This window comes from Schistocerca gregaria, chromosome 8, assembly GCF_023897955.1.
Source record: "Schistocerca gregaria isolate iqSchGreg1 chromosome 8, iqSchGreg1.2, whole genome shotgun sequence".
Classification (NCBI taxonomy): Eukaryota; Metazoa; Arthropoda; class Insecta; order Orthoptera; family Acrididae; genus Schistocerca; species Schistocerca gregaria.
The window spans coordinates 454,560,980-454,580,839 of record NC_064927.1 but is presented as its reverse complement, the minus strand read 5'-3'; the positions used below and the strand labels follow the sequence as shown (position 1 = coordinate 454,580,839).

The 19,860-nt window shown below is 43.1% G+C and overlaps 1 protein-coding gene across 1 annotated transcript in view; it reads right to left on the bottom strand.

Moving 5' to 3' along the window:
- Positions 1–19,860, bottom strand: part of LOC126284167 (merlin) — a 163,067-nt gene that overhangs the window by 76,672 nt on the left and 66,535 nt on the right. Inside the window, exon 7 of the mRNA XM_049982899.1 lies at positions 9,224–9,353. Within this exon, the coding sequence (XP_049838856.1) occupies positions 9,224–9,353 (130 nt within the window). The remainder of the gene's footprint in view (positions 1–9,223; positions 9,354–19,860) is intronic.

The window sequence follows — 19,860 nt, the reverse complement described above, 5'->3', positions numbered from 1 at the left end:
TTTTGATGAAAATGAAAATTTATGACACTGAGGATGCCACTAACAATGGTATTTAACACTTTGTAGACCAAGCTAGAGCATAGCTTAGGGTACAACCCTGTGTGAAAAAGACCACCCAGTATAGGTTGGGCCGCAATTTTCTTGACACACAAGCTGTCTGTCACTCGAAAACTGGACTCATTGCATATGAGAACAATGTACAGAAGTCTCATTACCTGTCCCTTGACTGGTGCTGCCTTCCGTTTTCACTTTTTAGAATTATTCCAAAAGAAACATCATCGAACATAACAGCTGTTGTCACATCACACTGATTCAGTATTGTGGATGCATTCATTAGGTTTCGCAGTTCACTAAAATTCTGCTACAAATACACCATGTTTTTTAAATAAGCAAGAAAATTTGAAAGATCCAGAGGAAGGCATTGCTCAATAATTCCCCCTACCCTTTTTTTAACATGTGTTACTTTTGAAGATACATCTATTAAACATGTGCCAGTAACGCTTTAAATAACGGCATAAATGGCCAGATTTCTAGGCCCAATATTCTTGTAAGTGGCTGGTCACACAAAATATTAACTAATATGTAGCAGCAAGTGGTGTTATATCACTTTATCAGTTGCATAAAAGAATACCTTCCAAGTTAAGGAAGAGTCCAGTCCTTGTAACACATACAGAGTGTCTGAGCACTACTAAATCTTCAATTCTGTGAAACAAATCTCTTCTACTGGAAGCTATGAACCAAAACAAGAGAAAAGAATTCAAATAAACATGGGCTTTTAAATATTATACAGAAATTTGCAACATGATTAGACATGATGCATATCCTCCAACCTATTTAAGGAAATAGGCATATTTACAACTGTCCGTCAACATAACAACAATGTGAAAAGTGCCCAGACACAGAGTTCAATAAAAATTGTTTTTGTTATGCTGAACAAAGTCAGTCACGAGTCAACTTGATCTGCAGAACAGCTTCATTTATACAGCCTTTTCAAATACCATAGTCATGTTGTGTGCGTGTTTTGGTCAAACTGACAAAGTGACGCCTTGAACATAATAAGGTGATTCTTTTGCCCAGCAAAGCAAATTCATCTGTAATGAATGTAAGTTTACAAGATGTCTGTTAATTCATTTTCAACAGTGAAAAAATATATGACTGAATTAGAATATGACTGTATTTCTCCTCAAGATGATCCACATGAAGGACATACCAAAATTACAACTACATAAAAAAGTCAGAAATCTGTGCAATATGGTACTAGATAATCAGCAGTTAAAATGTGTGAAATAGCTGACATGATAGACCCCCTAGAAGAGAGAACATGATGTATTTTATATGAAGAATTAACAGTGGAAACATTTTATGCATGATTGGTGATCCATTTGTTGAAAGCTGACTGAAAGCAAACATAGCATGCACATCCTGAAAGTCTTAAAAAGAATGCAACTGATTTTCTGTGTTACAACTGAAATGTGGACCAACCACTCCATGCCAGTAATGTATGAGTAATCAAAGCAGCGATTGGAAGCTCTTGGCCTTGCTCTGTTTTTACAGGAACTCAAATATTTATTATTTATTATCTGGAAGATACTTTTGTGTTGGAAGGTGGAAATCTTAGCGGATTGTGTGTGCAACAGAAAACAGTGTCTGCCAGCTTTCAAGCAAGACTCTTTTTCTAGTAGAAAGTACACACATTTACATGCACTACCATTGTTGTATCGACACTGTTTATTGATTATTTATTATTGAGAGCAGTTTCCTCAGCTGATGGAAGCAAAGAGTGGGGTAGGGAAAGGCACAAAAGGCAAGGCGCATGTAGGATAGTACGAGGCAGGATGAGTGGGAAAGACAGATGACTCATTGGTTGTACAACAAGACAGAAGAGATTCTGAGGTGCTGGAGATATAGAGAGAGAAAGAAGGGAGAGGGGGAGAAGGGAAGAAGGTGTAGATGGAGAAGGAGAAAGAGAGAAGGTGAGAAGGATAAAGAGAAGGGGGGAGAGGAAGAGAAGGAAAGAGGGGGGAGGGAGAGAGGGGGGAGGGGGGAGGGGGGGAGGGGGGAGAGAGGGGTGAGGGAGGGAGGGAGGGAGAGAGAGAGAGAGAGAGAGAGAGAGAGAGAGAGAGAGAGGCATGGAAGGAGGAAGAGTGGTGGGAGAAGGCAGAGCACACTCTGGATTGGGAAGTAGTGGTATGGACAGAAGAGATCTACATTGTTGGGGTAGGGGATTGTCTGGGGGAAGAGACCAAACGGTCTCACCGGATTAGGAAAGGACGGGGAAGGAAGTCGACGTGCCCATTCAAAGGAACCATCCCGGCATTTGCCTGGAGCGATTGAGGGAAATCACGGAAAACCCAAATCAGGATGGTCGGACGCAGGATTTAACTGTCGTCCTCCCAAATGTGAGTCCAGTGTGCTAACCACTGCGCCACCTCGCTCGGTCCATCTACGTTGTTCAGAGAAACCTGTTGCTGGATGGGAGTATATATATAGCATGCAAAGAGAAGCAGCTCTGGAAGTAATTTGAGTTGTTGTGTGCACAGTGTTTGGCAACTGGATGGTCAAGTATGCAGTTCACCACAGCATGGCAGTAGCCATTCATGAGAGTAGGTAGTTGATTACCTGTAATGTTGACACAGAGTACTGCATGGGAATTGCAGCAAAGCTGATATAAAATATTTCTGCTTTCTCACATACTCCTGCCTTTTATAGGGTAGGAACCTATGAGTGGGATGTGGTAGGAGATGGTGGGTCGGTGCACAAGGCAAGTTTTGCACCAAGTTTGCCAACAAGGAAATGAATCATGGGGTGCAGGATTGGGAGAATGGGAACAGGGATGGACAAAATATTCTCTAAGTTGGGTGGGCAGCAGAACACAATTTCGAGGGATGTATAGGAGACATACCTCCATCTCAACAGCTGTCCCCAAATCTATGTCAAGAAGTCTCCTCCAAACTGCCTCACTAACTGTGGTTGCCACTTCTGCAGAGGAAAGCAGGAGTTATTTAAATATACTGATAACCTTACCAGAGCCTCTACTGACAGATAACATCCTATCAATATCACCCGTAAGTGGATTTCCCATGCCACCTCCCCCTCTTACATTAGTAAACCTCTTAACTAGCCACTGTGACACACTCCTCTTTTCAGTCAGTGCAGTATCGATGCAGTCTTCGTCAAGACACCCGGCACACTGCTCACAGCTATACAGGAGAACATTTGAACCTCCCTCCACCAAGCCATCAGAAGGTCACTCTTCTGTCGTCTGCTGTCTCTGACCAGGGGTAAGTACATGCCACCAGAGGATGCCGAATTAAAGGGACCCCACTGCCTGCGATTCTGATTGGGCAGCCACACTCAGAGCTTTGCTTAGACTCAGTGAATCCTTGAGCTTATATCAACCTTTGTATGGAAGATTGCTGTGAGGGAATTACACTGATGTATCACAATGGTTCTAAGCATTACTACGTGTCAGTAACTTATTGGGTTGTATCAGCAATCAAGACCATTATATATGTGGTGTATGTACTTTCAGGCATGTCCAAAAGAAGAGACACCATTTTGATCGTGCATTCATCATAAATCAAGACACAAAGGAATGAATGACGTTTAGCTGCAAAGACAGCATTGATTTACATCAGTGGGGAAAGTTGAAGATGTGTACCGCACCAGGGTTCAAACCTGGGTCTCCTGCTTGTCAGGTAGGTACTCTGACCACTAAGCCATCCGAACATAATGGCCATCACAACTTCACGGACTACCCTAGTATGACTCCTGTCAGACCCAAATTCTCAACTTAGTAGTGCCCCTGCCAGTAATCCTCACTACTCATGGCATTTCACAGATTCCTGTAAGAGTGCGAGTGTGGTGTGCATCTGCACTGTAGGTATCACAGGCCAGTCTCATCTTAATTATATATGGGGGAATCAGCAAAATGTTGTGAATAATGAGGATAACGGGCTGGGGCACTACGTCAGTAGTGTGGGGATAAGTTGACAAATTGACAGAAGGTACGGCAGTGTAGTCTGTGAAGTTGCGTCCTGATGGCTTAGTGGTCAGATCATCCGTCTGGTAGCAGAAGACCTGGGTTCGAATCCAGGTCTACCACAAATCTTCAACATTCCTCATTGATGTAAATCAGTGACTACTATGAGCTAAATGTAGTTCATAGTTCATTCCTTTGTGTCATGATTCAAGACTATTTGTTTCTATCAAGAATATTACTCTCAGTATCACAGTACCACAGAAGGACCTACAGCACTTCAGAGTTATGCATATAGGTTGGAACTTAGTGTCAACACTGCTGCGGAGACACTATGCGATGGAAACTACTATTGTCACTGATAGCACATGTTGTTGACATACCAACCCTGTTGTTGTTGTGGTCTTCAGTCCTGAGACTGGTTTGATGCAGCTCTCCATGCTACTCTATCCTGTGCAAGCTTCTTCATCTCCCAGTACCTACTGCAGCCTACATCCTTCTGAATCTGCTTAGTGTATTCATCTCTTGGCCTCCCTCTACGATTTTTACCCTCCATGCTGCCCTCCAATGCTAAATTGGTGATCCTTTGATGCCTCAGAACATGTCCTAACAACTGATCCCTTCTTCTTGTCAAGTTGTGCCACAAGCTCCTCTTCTCCCCAATTCTATTCAACACCACCTCATTAGTTATGTGATCTACCCATATAATCTTCAGCATTATTCTGTAGCACCACATTTCGAAAGCTTCTATTCTCTTCTTGTCTAAACTATTTATCATCCAAGTCTCACTTCCATACATGGCTACAGTCCATACAAATACTTTCAGAAACGACTTCCTAACATTTCAATCTATACCCGATGTTAACAAATTTTTCTTCTTCAGAAACGCTTTCCTTGCCATTGCGTCTACATTTTATATCCTCTCTACTTAGACCATCATGAGTTATTTTGCTCCCCAAATACCAAAACTCATTTACTACTTTAAGTGTCTCATTTCCTAATCTAATTCCCTCAGCCTCACCCAACTTAATTCGATTACATTCCATTATCCTCATTTTGCTTTTGATGATGTTCATCTTATACCCTCCTTTCAAGACACTGCCCATTCCGTTCAACTGCTCTTCCAAGTCCTTTGCTGTCTCTGACAGAATTACAATGTCATCGGCGAACCTCAAAGTTTTTATTTCTTCTCCATGGATTTTTATACCTATTCCGAACTTTTCTTTTGTTTCCTTTATTGCTTGCTCAATATACAGATTGAATAACATTGGGGAGAGGCTACAACCCTGTCTCACTCCCTTCCCAACCACTGCTTCCCTTTCATGTACCTCGACTCTTATAACTGCCATCTCGCTTCTGTACAAATTGTAAATAGCCTTTCGCTCCCTGTATTTTACTCCTGCCAGCTTCAGAATTCGAATGAGACTATTCCAGTCAACATCGTCAAAAGATTTCTCTAAGTCTAGAAATGTAGGTTTGCCTTTCCTTAATCTTTCTTCTAAGGTAAGTCGTAGGGTCAGTATTGCCTCACGTGTTCCAACATTTCTACGGAATCCAAACTGATCTTCCCCGAGGTCAGCTTCTATCAGTTTTTCCATTCGTATGTAAAGAATTCGCATCAGTATTTTGCAGCTGTAACTTATTAAGCTGATAGATCAGCAATTTTCACATCTGTCAACATCTGCTTTCTTTGGGATTGGAATTATTATATTCTTCTTGACGTCTGAGGGTATTTCGCCTGTCTCATACATCTTGCTCACCAGATGGTAGAGTTTTGTCAGGACTGGCTCTCCCAAGGCTGTTGCCACATACCAACCCTATCTCCGAACAAATGGATTCGCCCATCCTATGTCACCAGCGTACACACAATCAAGGGAAAAACAGTCACTTGTGAGGGAGCAGTCTAATGTAACAGTGTCACTATGTTTTCGAAACAGGAAAACTGAGTTAGATCAAGATTGAATGTGCCAGAGGTCATACAGTATAACAGTGTAATCAAGGTCTTCAAGAGGCATGCAGGGAATCGGCATTGCCGTACAGAACAGTGGCACGTTGGGTAAAAGCCTTCAATGAAGGTCGGCAGACTGTGGCAGACATGCATCGGACAGGTTGTCCTAGCGTCTCTGAAGAAGTAGTGCATGCTGTTGCCACATTAGTGCACAGTGGTCGACCCCACATGATTCGTGAGCTCGCTCATGGAACCAGATTAGTACATATGACTGTGCTTCGCATCCTGAAGGAACAACTGGGCATGTGAAAAATTGCATCACGATGGGTTCCACATGACCTCACGAAAATGCAGAAATGGATGCATTATGATGCTGCTCAGACGCACTTGGATTGCTATGAGCTTCTTACACTGTATCATAGCACTGGATGAGACATGGACCACATCATACGAGCCAATCCAACGAATGGCGTCATTATGGGTCGCTGCGAAAGAGGAAAGTGCATCAGAGCCCCAGTATGGTGAAAGTTATGGTGATTCTTGTGTATGACCGATGGTGTTATCCTAATGCATTACATTCCTCTACGGCAAACAGTCAATGCACAGTATTACTTTTCATCTTTGGAGCATCACCTGCGACCAGCTTTGTGAAAGAAGTAGCAACCCTTTCTGCGCAACCCAACCACCATTTTGCACGAAATGCACAGGCGCGTACAATGCAAGCTGTGGCTGCTCTGTTTGGTCGATGAGACTGGGAAGTACTGTAGCAGCCACCATACTTCTAGACTTAAGTCCTTGTGACTGATTTGATTCTGAAGATGAAGGAACCACTTCGTGGCATTCACTTCGGAAATGTTCCAGAGATTTGACAGGCAGTAGACCGCTCCATTCGCACCATCAACAGAACAGGCTCTGCTAACGGTATACTATGCCTTCCACATTGCTGGCAACGGGTTCTACACAACACTGGTGACTGCTTTGACGGACGGTAACAGATGCAGACATTTAACTCTCTTGTATCGGCTGTGAATAACAAAATATTAATGCTTTACCTTTTTGTAGATGTCTGGTTGTCTTTACTGGCCACCTTAATTAAACCAACACTTCACCCAGTATCATCCTGGGCTTAAACGTTCAACTACAGCATACACCAGGGCTTCAACACTCTCACTGGCCCTAAGATGAGGTATATCATACCCAAAATCCTGCCCACAACACCCAAAGTAGTGTTCCACTGCCCACCCACACTACAGAACATCCTTGTCCATCTCTATTGCACCCTGCTCCCAACTCTGGACCCTTATGGATCATTCTCTTGTTGACATGCACGTGCAAGACCGGTTCCATCCACCCACCACCTCCTACCAAAGCACACTGACATGTTCCTATCATATAAAAGGCAAGGCCATGCAAGAAAACAACCATGTTATATATCAGCTACACTCTAATTACAGTGCAGTATTTTATGTGGGCATTACAAGTAACCAACTGTCTACTCACATGAATGACCACCATCAAACTTGACCATCCTGTTCTTGAACATGCTGCACACCACAACACAAATTACTTCAACAGTTGCTTCACTTCACTTAGTCCCTTCCAGAAAAAGTTTCTCTGAACCACACAGGTGAGAATTGTCTCCCCTGCATTCTTGCTAATCCCCTGGCCTAAACCCCTGCTAAGCTGTTTCCCATTATCTCACCCTACCTTTTTTTGTTTTCTCTTTTGTTTCTGTCCACATTACTCATACACATCCAAATCGTTTACTGCCTTCTCCCCTTTTCCCCTCTTCCTCTCCCCTGCAGGCTCTCTCTCTCTCTCTCTCTCTCTCTCTCTCTCCTCTCTCTCTCTCTCTCTCTCTCTCCCCCCCCCCCCCCCCCTCCACCTCGAATCCTCATGTTCCTCTCTCTACCCCTGTACCCCCTCGAAACTCCTTTGGTCATGTTGTGCAGCTGCTAGCACTGATTTGTATGTCTTTTCCACTCCTGCCTCACACTACCCACCCCCTTTTGCCTTGTATGCACTTTCTTACTCCTCCTGTCAGTCAACCTACTCCTTACTAACACCTATCAGCCTAGGCAAGTGCTCTCAGTATCGATAATCAATAATGAATGTTGCCACAACTGTGGTAGTGTGTGTTTGTGTGCATAAATGTGTGTAATTTGAACTAGAAAAAGAGCCAGAGCTTGAAAGCTAGTGAACACTCTTCCTGTTAGTCCTTCTATGTGCCACACATTATTCGGCTGTATGTGAGTTGTCAGCATTCCCTTGTTTTACAAATGATAGAACAAGGAGATTGTTAACAGTTGTAAAGGCTACTCCTATTGAAAACTTGAATGGCAACCATATACTAAAAGTGGAAACCTTGTCAAACACTGCAGTTGCAAGGTGATACTGCAAAAGAAAACAGAAGAGAATGAGCTAGGAGTTAAATAATGTGGAAAAGCTGAATGCGTATGTACAAATAACAAGATATAAATTAGTTACCAGTACCACAAGAAATGGTGAAGAAGAGTGAAATGAGTTTCGGGAAGCCTTTGTTGCAGAAGCAACAGAGATCTTTGGGAAGACAACCATAAGAGTAGAGAGCAAGAAACACCAAGGTGGAACAAAAGGATGAAATACATCCAAGAAGTCTCCTTCTCAGATGTATTTCATCCTTCACCCTTTTGTGACAATTTGAAGTAAAAACCAGAGGACACTATGAATGAAGAATGGACCAAAAAACTGACCCAAGAGTACAAGCAATGAAAACTAATTATGAAATGAGTAGTAGCACCCTCCCCAAACACACACACACACACACACACACACACACACACACACACACACACACACACACACACACACAGAGATATATATATATATATATATATGTGTGTGTGTGTGTGTGTGTGTGTGTGTGTGTGTGAGAGAGAGAGAGAGAGAGAGAGAGAGAGAGAGAGAGAGAGAGAGAGAGAACCACTGATGTCTCTGGGTGCAGTAGCACCACAATGCTCGAAAGATGACAGCGGACCTGTGTGAATGAGTTTTCCTTGTATGAGTGTATGTGAGTTTGTCTCCCATATGATGAAAGACTTTGTCTGAAAGCTGATATTTTCCAAGAATCCACTTTTAAATGTGCATGGCTGCTGCTCAATATGTCATCCATGTGATGTGCAGCAATCTATCCAATTCATGCTACTACTAAGGAATTCAGTTTTTTTTTTTAAAAAAAAAATCAGTGATTTTGTTCAAGTAGTATAATTGCACTCACTCCATAGGATGTAGCTTGAAAGACATTATGCGACACTCACAAGAGCCTCATTGGCAAGCCGTATCTCCTCTTGGTACTGCACCAGCCTTTGTTCCATGGCAGCGCGTTCCCTCTCTGCTGCCTCCCTCAACTGCTTCTCTCGGGCAAGTTTGTTTCGTTCAATCTGTCGCCTGTTGATAAAATTTCTTATTTAAATTAGGGGCAAATGACAAATAATGGTAAATATTAACTACAAGACTGAAAATCTATTCTAAACGAAAGCAAAAAAATAATATTTTGGACGAGAAATGAGTTCTCCTAATCAACTCTGAATGAGGCATATGCACGCCCATGGACCCATCCCCCCTCCTCTCTCCCCCCCCCCCCCCCTCTCTCTCACTCTCTCTCTCACACACACACACACACACACACACACACACACACACACACACACACACAACTGAAAAAAAACCTGGTTCTATAAATGGAATAATAATTTTTTTTCATGTTTTCAGCTGCAACAAGTTGTTCAATTACCAAAAGCTTGCCAAGTGGTAACTGACTACTGTATTTCCTCGAATCTAAGCCGCACTTTTTTTTCCGGTTTTTGTAATCCAAAAAACTGCCTGAGGCTTAGAATCGAGTGCAAAGTAAACAGAAATTCTGAAAAATGTTGGTAGGTGCCGCCACAACTAAGTTCTGCCGTCGTAGCGCCACACAGACATGCTTTACAGGCACAAAGATCAATACTGGCGCCAAAACCTCTGTGCCAGTAAATAAATTTTTAAAAGAAAGGTTGAAGACGAACTTTTTTTCTCCGGCCCGAGTTTCGACCACTGCATTTTCATACATTATCCAACAAAGTAAATACAAATTCCGTATTGTTCACCTTCAAATGTAGCAGCATTTCAATGTACTACGAAAAATCCGACTGGCAAGACTGTTAGGTATGTTTGTCAATATGGCCAACTCTACGTTCTGAATTTTTTCCTACCTGTGAGAAGAGATGGTTGCTAATAGGAACTTTTATGAATTGTGAATCACATGCAGTATTTTCTACACCATAAGAATAATATGAATATAAACATTTTGCTATGTATTACTTCGTGTTTGCTGATTTAAATCCTGTCTGCCTAATAAACTATGAACTAGAGTGAGACAACAGCAAACGCGGAAGAATATACATATCATGTCATGTTTATATTCATATTATTCTTAGTGGTACAGTCAGAAATGAAGCACGGCAATTGACTAGATTTTTAAATCTAAGATGACTCATTTATGTGCAGAATGTAATGTACTTATGAGGTATCTGCAAAGATTTTCAAACGGACAAAATTTTTCGCTAAACTCTCGTTCAGAACATCTTCTATCATTCGCAGTCTATTATTTAGTTCTTGTTGATCATTATCAAAGAAAGCAGCAATGGAAGTAGCAACAAATAGCAGTCTCTTGCCATTGTTTCGCTAATGAGACGATTCCTCTCTCTCTCGGTGACAGGCCGCAAACATTCATTATCAGAATGCGACAAACAATGCATGACACAGTACAGTAATGCATTTTCAGCTTAGTGACGTAAACACCTAGAGCAAAGAGAATGGCACTTATCAGATCAAAGAAAACTAAGCAATCAATTCAAGCCAGACGAAGAGCGTGAAAAAGGAAGGGTACCCGTATAAATACTGACGGAGCGCCTGACGCATAGCAATGGCTACCTGGTAAAGCTTACCTGCTAAGCTTAAGACTTGAACCAAACTACTGTAGCTGTATCGTCATTCATTCGACCTAAATTGTGTCTCATATTACAATGGACCAACTTTGATTCGAATTGGAGGTATGGCCTAAAACTTTTCTCTCCCCTTGAATTTCGAGTCTCAAATTTCAGGTGCGGCTTAGATTCAGGAAAATTTTTTCCCTTGATTTCGAGTCTCATTTTTTAGGTGCGGCTTAGATTTGAGTAAATACGGTACCTTCTTGTCAAAGGAATGGTTATACAAGGACCAGGCCTTTAACGAAAGCAGCAGTCTGTTTCCACCTGGCAATGGTCAAGGAACTCATGTCACAAGCTTGTTGAAATTTTACCGCTTGACAATCCTGGAAGTCTAATAAGATTTTACTATCAAACATGACGGGTAGATGTTCAGGTGCCGAAGGGGAACCTGTGATATTCCAAACTCTGAATAGTGAGTGACACATGTATAGGAAATTAATATGAAATAACAATCAAGTTATAGCTAAGATTAAAGTAGATTAAACGTCCAGAAGGCCACTAAAATTAAATATTGCCTGCTGACAAGGAACAGATGTAAGTTAGATTATAATGAAATATGAGAGAAAGAAATGGAAAGCTACATATGCAAATATGTATGTATGTGGGGAAAGGATGGGAAGGAGAGAGGAGGTGTGTGTGTGTGTGTGTGTGTGTGTGTGTGTGTGTGTGTGTGTGTGTGTGTGTGTGTATACAGATAAAAGATCTACTCACCAAGAGGTGGCAGAACACACACATAAAAGGTTATATAATTAAGCAAACTTCTGGAACCAGTGGCTCCTTCTTCGGGCAGAATGGTTGAAGGGTACCCGTATAAATACTGACGGAGCGCCTGACGCATAGCAATGGCTACCTGGTAAAGCTTACCTGCTAAGCTTAAGACTTGAACCAAACTACTGTAGCTGTATCGTCATTCATTCGACCTAAATTGTGTCTCATATTACAATGGACCAACTTTGATTCGAATTGGAGGTATGGCCTAAAACTTTTCTCTCCCATTTAATTTAGAGTCTCAAATTTCAGGTGCGGCTTAGATTCAGGAAATTGAAGGAAAAGGACTGGAGAGGTCTAAGAAAGGGGCAGATCTCAGGAAAATCACTCAGAACCATGGGTCAGGGTAGACTTACCAGACGAGATGAGAAGGAAAGAATGATTGTTAGGGACTGCACCAGACAAGATTTGAAAACCTGAGAGCTTGAAGGTGGAAGACAGGGCAATATGCAAGACAAAGATTACTGTTTAAACAACATACATGACTTAATAAGAGTGAAAAGCTAAGCACACTGTACATAACAGAGGCGAGATGAGGGGTGGTGAAAAATAGACATGTAACACAATGTAAGATGTAGAAAACTAAAACGGAATGAAGAAAGGAGCAGTCACTGAGAAGGGATGGTGAGATAGAAGAAATTAAGTTAAAACAAGGCTAGGTGGGTGGCGAGAACCAAGGATATGTTGTTGTGCTAGTTCCCAACTGTGTATTCTGAGAAACTGGTGTCTGGGGAAAGAAACCAGATGGTGCAGGCACGGAGGTCACGACTGACATGTTGTAGAGCATTCTCTGCGACAGGATATTGTGTGTTGCCAGTATACACCCTCTTCCTATGACCATTCATCCTAACTGATAATTGATGGTAGTTATGCCGATATAAAAGTCTGAGCAGTGTTTACTAACAACTGGTATATGAGATGTCATTTCAAAGGTGGCTCCATCATTATCCTGTCAGCCTACCACTATGGCACTTGACCAACAGAAGTATGTTAGTAACGGACTACGTGAGCTGTCTGACACCTCTAAATAATACAGCATCTGCCATCAAGATCTCATCCCCTTGATTCAAACTGACCTGCAGTTTCTCCTTGAAACCTCAGGCCCCTCCCAAAGACTAACATCTCAATCCATAGAACTTTCTAACCCACCCAAACCACACACGCCTATCTTTTACCTTCTTCCTAAGATCCACAAACCCAATCGTCCTGCCATCCTTTAGTGGTTGGCTTCAAAGCACCCCCTGAACATATATCTGCCATAGTTGATGAGCACCTGCAGCTTATATCAAAGATACTAACCATTTCCTAGATCATCTGAAATCTGTGCCCGCCCCATTCCCACCACACACCTCGCTTGTCACCACTGCTGCAACCTCCCTCTATACCAACATCACCCACGTACATGGTCATCTGCTGCTGAACATTTCCTCAGTCAGTGCCTGCCTGATCCGAAACCTATGACATCCTTCTTATTCACCTTAATCAAATTTATACTTACCAACAACTACTTCACATTTGAGGGGCAGACATACAAACAGATCAGGGGTACGGCCATGGGAACCAGGATGGCTCCTTCCTATGCTAACTTTTTCATGGGTCACTTGGAGGGGGCTTCCCTCGAATCCATATGTCTTCAGCCCCTGTCTGGTTAAGATATACTGATGACATCTTTGGTGAGTGAGACTGATCCATTAAAATACCTAGAATCTCTGAATACCTTCTCCCAATAAATTTCACAAGGTCCTATTCCACATCCTGTGCCGCTTTCCTTGATGCTGATCTCATCCTCACCAAATGCAAGCTACACACTTTAAACCTACCAACAAACAAAAGTACTTACATTTGGACAGTTACCATCCTTTCCATTTCAAACTTTCCCTCCCACAGAGCCTTGGCATTTGAAGAAAATGTATTTGTTCGTGTGCTGGTGTAAGCTGGCGCCAGCACACCATGTGGCAAAGAGACTGCCAGAAGATCAACAGAGGCCTAAAACAGACTCGCAGGCAATACACTTCAAACACCCTCGCGGCTGCCAGTATTTAGATCGCTGCCGCAGACTGGATGGCAAGTCTGCTGCACAGTCTGTCGCACCCAAGCAAGTCTTAGAGCAACAGGATTCAGGTGTCATAGCGGCTGATAAGTTTGACCAGGCCCCAATTTGTCAGGTCATTTCACCTCCTTGCTCGCGACCGCCCCAAGCAGCCACAACAACGAGCGTGTACATAGCTGCGCGGACAGACATGTAGACAGGTAAACAGACCTGTGAATTTAGTGAAATCTTCCCCTAGATGTTTTGCTCACCATGAGATACAGGATTGCCCATCACATAATGCAACATGTTACACATGTTGAAAACAAGGCCACGTCCAAACAGTTTGTTTTCAGCAACACAAAAATGCCGATTTTGCCCACTCCCATAAAAAACAGGCTCATGCACATGCACTGAACATTGTGTTTTCTAAACAAACAACAGGTTCTGACAAAAGTATGATTAAGGTTGTGCCGCCTCCTCTGCCTAGTGCTGTGCAACAACATTCTAACAAACTATTTGTCTTCTTATGAGCTGCTGGCCATCGTGTGAACTTTTAGTTAGACACACGTGCCTCAGTAACTTTGCTAAATTGTGCCACAAATGAACAGTTAGGCTCACCATGCCTTTCTAAATCTAACAAGCACCTCACTGCTTACAACGGACACGAAATTCCAGTGCTTGGACAGGGATGTTTGCCTGCCACTTACAAATATCACACTAGAACAGTGAATTTTACTGTGTTGAAATACAGAGACAGTGAGTACATTTTGAGTTTAGATGCCTTTGATTTGTTTGGCCTTAGCATCCAAGACAACATACTTTCCATATCGGCTTTTGATCCAAAAGACAGTGTCGCTAGCTTGCTTATAGAATTCCCTGAACCATTTTCAGAAGGAATGGGAAAAGCAAATAACTTTGTAGCACAAGTTACATCGAAAGACAATGCACAGCCTAAGTTTTTATGGTCCCGCTCTGTTCCAATTACTTTAAGAGACAAAATAGCCACAGAATTGAAAGAACTGCAAGGTAATGGTTTGATTCCTCCCATTTAAGCTAGTCAATGGGCAAGTCCTCTCGTTTTGTTGCCTAAGCCTTCTGGTCACATTTGCATTTATGTTGACTTCAAGTCTACAGACAGTAGTTGACACTTATCTTTTACCTTGCCCACAAGAACTTATGAACAGGTTTGGTGCAGGATGTTACTTTTCTAAGATAGATTTGCGTAATGTCACTTGTAAATTCTACTGGATTAAGAGTCACAGAAAGTGTTTATTGCCAATACACACTTAGGAATGTTCAAGTATTTGTGTTTGCCTTTTGGGAGTGCTTCCGCTTCCACCATTTTTCAAAGTTACTTGGAATAGCTGACTGCTAAAGTGCCATTTTGTTCAAACTACCTTTATGATATTGTCATCTCAGGTCATACACCAGAGGAACACATTGGCAATTTGCGTACTCTTTTTCGAGTCCTGTCAGAAGCAAGACTCAAGTATTGTCTTGAAAAGTGTTACTTTTTTCAAACAGAACTACAATATTTAGGTCATGTGATAAACAGTCACGGTGTGCACCCCCTCCAATCTCATTTGCTTGCAATCCGTGACCTGCTTGTTCCTTTGCAATGTGTCTGAACTGCAGTCAGTACTAGGCAACATAACATACTACATTTGGTTCATACCGAATGCCGCTCAGATCGCGGCTACATTGCATCGCTTGGGTCACAAAAATGTGCTTTTTGTGTGGACTATAGACTGTCAAGATGCACTTCAGAAACACAAAAATCCTTTGCTTGTGACAGTTATTTAATACAGAATCTGCACTATGCTTTCGCACAGAATTGGTGCACAAGACAGGCTTATTGCTTTTGCCTCAAAATTGCTCACTCAAACTCAATGCAATTATTCTCAAATTGAAAAAGAATCTCTCATTACTGTGTAGTGTCGCATAATTCCATCACTATTTGTATGGTCACAAGTTCTATTTAGTGACAGATCACAAGCCATCACAGTCCTTGTTTCATCCGTTAAAGCCAGTTCCTGCATACACTGCTCAAAAATTGCAACACTGGGCTTTGTTGCTTTCACAGTATTGGTATGAAACTGTGTACAGACCTGTGGCAAAGCAAGGCACTGCAGATGCTCTATCTCGCCTTCTGATTGCTCCAGACTCTGATTTTGATGCATCTGTCACCTCTTGTTGCCAAATTGATGTGCAGGTTTCTGAATTGCTGGAATCTTTTCCCTTGCACAATAGGATGCAGACCCAGATCTCAAGATTTTCTTGCAATACATTCACACATCTTGGCCTCATTCATTGAACGGCATCCAGAACTCAGCTGTGCGCTGATACTTTGCTCGTCGGCATAAACTTTCGGTACAACAAGGTGTGATTCTAGTTCAAAATGGCAGTGGACAATCGTGTGTGCTTATTCGCAAAGTGTTGCAAATGGATGTGTTGCAATTGCTCCATTAAGGACATCGGGGGATTATTCGCACTAAACAGTTAGCACGACGACATTGTACTTGACAGGGCATGGATGACCACATTGAACAGATAACACAGTGTCATGCATGCGCAGAAAACCAATCTGCTGTGTCACAGACGTTCCAACTTGGACCGAGACTCAATTACCAAGTCAACGAGTGAACATTGACTTTGCAGGGCCATTTTGGAACACTCTTTGGCTCATAGTGGTAGACTCTTTTAGCAAGTTTCCATTTGCGGTGTCTATAAATTCTACCATGTCACATAGCATCATTCAAGGGTTGTCCTCCATATTTTCCATCAAAGGTTTGCCCGAGGTACTTGTGTTGGACAACAGACTGCAGTCCACGACACATAATTTTAAAGAGTTTTGTGAATGCAATGGCATTCATCATCTAACAAGTGCTTCATTTCCCCGCAGGCCAACGACAAAGCAGAATGTTTCGCACACATTTTCAAGCAACAGTTCACCAAGCTTTGCACCACCCACACAAGGGAACAGGCACTGCAACTCTTTCTTTCCTCCTATTGCTCCCGCCCACGAGATGGGCCATCGCCGGAAGAACTTCTGCAAGGCCGATGCCATCGGATACTGCTACACTTGTTACACCCACTGCAGCATTCGGCACCACCAATGGTCCACAAGTATCACTTTGTGCCAAGCTATCTCATTTTTGTTGGGTTTATGGAAACTGTGGGCGCTGGGAAAGAGGCATGATCCAGGAAAGCATTGGCTCTTCTGTGTATTTAATTGCAGGTCCCAATGGTTTGAAGTGCCGCCACCAGAACCAAATTCAAGCATTTCATTTGCCCTGTGATTCGGAAGATTTTCTCTCCCCAGATTCACAGCTTCACAGGACCGCATGGCCTTTGCAGCTTCCTGCTGGTGCCACCAGGGCACACCAGGAGGAGCGGGTCGATGATGCACGATTGCCCTTACTATCCCTGTTCGCCAATGCCATGGACCTGGACCCGCCATCGCCACTGCCATTGCCATCACCGTCGCTTTCATCAACCCAGCACACGCCCTCAGGCCTGGACGTGAGCCCTGGCAGCAGTTTTCCAGAGTATGTTCCTGTTGCCTCACAAGCCAGATGGAAGGGTACAGTTAGGAGTGTGCCATCCTCCACACCTATGGCTCCTGGCTCATCTCTACGTCCAGTGACTGCCTCCTCTCCATTGTTATTCACAGTCTCACTACATGACAACGGTGCAGCACTTTTGTGTGTGTGTGTGTGCGTGGGGGGGGGGGATGTGCTGGCATAAGCTGGCACCAGCACCCCATGTGGCACAAAGAGGTTGTGAGAAGATCGACAGAAACCAAAAATAGACATGCAGGCAACGTGCCACCAATGCCCTCTTGGCCGCCAGTATTTAGATCACTTCCGCGGACCAGAGGGCCAGTCTGTCGCAACCAGGGAGTCATTGAGTCTGCCTCTAGCTCAGGATCAGGCAGCCCATAGTGATCAAAATCGTGTAAATAGTGTACTTTGTACTTCACCATCAGTGAGGCTAAAGTGGACTAGAAGAGAAGAGCTTGTACCACAGCGCCAATGTAGAATTAAGTAATTTTCTATTTTTATGAATAAAGAATCCAGTTAATATATGTGTGCAGTTTGTGTTATAGAAATGAGGATACCGGCCACCAATCAACATCCTCTACTTGCTTCCCTTGGTACAAGCCTGCAAGAGACAATGAGATGACACAACAGTTTGGATGCAGACTCTAAAGCAATACACCACCATTTTCACCTCAGCCTTCACTGTACTTAATTACCCCACCAGCCTAGTTCAAAATCAGATTTCTCAGGCCATCGCGTCCAATCCTGGTACTGCTGATCCCTCCAAAAAACAACTTCTGAGCACACTGCTGGTCATTCAGTATTATCCTGGTCTGGAATGTACTAATCAGATACTTAAAAAAAGGCCATGACTTCTTAAAGCCCTAAAACAAGATTCATTCTGTATGAGATTTTGCCCACCATTCCTAGAATAGCTTTTTGTCACCCTCCCAATATCCACAATATTCTTGTCAGATCCTACAGACCCTGTCAGACCCTGCACCCATCACCCTACACTATGGCCCCTACCCCTGTGACTAACCCCACTGCAAGACTTGCCCTATGCATCACCCTACCACCACATATATCAGACCTGTAACTGGCGAAATATACAAATGCTATCAAAGGGAGAGCCACCTGTGAAATGACAGCTCGTATACCTGTTGTTATGTAAACATTATTCAGCCTTTTACATTGGTATGACTACCGCCAAATTAACAGTTCGGATGAATGGGTATAGCAGAGGGTGTATACTTGCAACACAAAATATCCTGTTTCAGAGCGTGCTCTACAACATGACAATCGTGACCTTGGTGCCTATTTCACCGCATACGCCATCTGGATTCTTCCCCCAGATAACAGTTTCTCACAATTAGCAGTTGGGAACTAGTGCTGCAACATATACTCTATTCTCGCAATCCACCTGGCCTTAATTTATATTCATTTTTTCTGTCTCAGCATCTCTTCACAGCAACTACTATCTCCACTCCGTTTTAGATTTCTACATCTTCAATTTTCTTACCTGTCTATTTTTCAATGCCCCTTCCCACCTCTCTTACATACTACAATGCACTTAGCTTTTCACTCTTATTAACTCATGCAAGATGTTTAAGCAGCAATCTCTGTCTTGCATATTACCCTGTCTTCCACCTTTAAGCTCTCTGGTTTTCAAATCTCATCCAGTGCAGTCCCCAACTATCAGTCTTTCCTTTTCATCCCACCCGATAAGTCTCTCATGACCCGCAGTTCTGGGTGACTACCCTAAAATATACCCTTTTCCCTACATCTCTCCAATCCTTTTGCTTTGCCCTTCTTCCTTACCCTTCAACCCTTCTGCCTGAAGAAGGAGCCACTGGCTCCGAAAGCTTGCCTAATTTTGACCTCCTTTTACGTCTGTGCTCTACTGCCACTTGGTAAGCAGATCTTTTTGTCTATTCAATTGAATTATTTTGTCAAAATTAATTGTTCTCTCTCTCTCTCTCTCTCTCTCTCTCTCTCTCTCCCACTGTCCTCCACACACACACACACACACACACACACACACACACACACACACACACAGACACACACAGTGTGTGTGTGTGTGTGTGTGTGTGTGTGTGTGTGTGTGCGCGCATGCGCGCGTGGGGTGGTGGTTGGGGGGTGCACGCGCGTGATGGTGGACGACAATGGGATAGAGGGAGAGGGAGCCATGACTCGAGTGTTTTCTGTAAATCTGCAGTACAAGTTCTGGCAATCTGGAGTGCAAGCCTCTGTCCTGTCTTGTTCTTACGAGTCAGTTAAGGTGAAGAGAGAGATGAGCAGTTACATGGCTGGTTTTCTTGACTGAAGGTAGTTTCTTTCTAGGATAGCCATGTCTCGAGGGACAGGGAGTTGCGGGTTACCTCGCATGTGTTCAAACTCACAGACAAGAGCTGTTTTTCTTGAAGGCTAGGGGGTGGAATACGGCTCAATCATATTCTGCAGTAAAGTAGACCGGTCTGAATGCTGAAGTGTGCAGAGTTTCAGCAGTGGAGCCCCAGGCTGCTCCCCACAGCTTATGTATGGCATTGTGCCTACATCATATCTGTGCTGTGGTGTTTTTC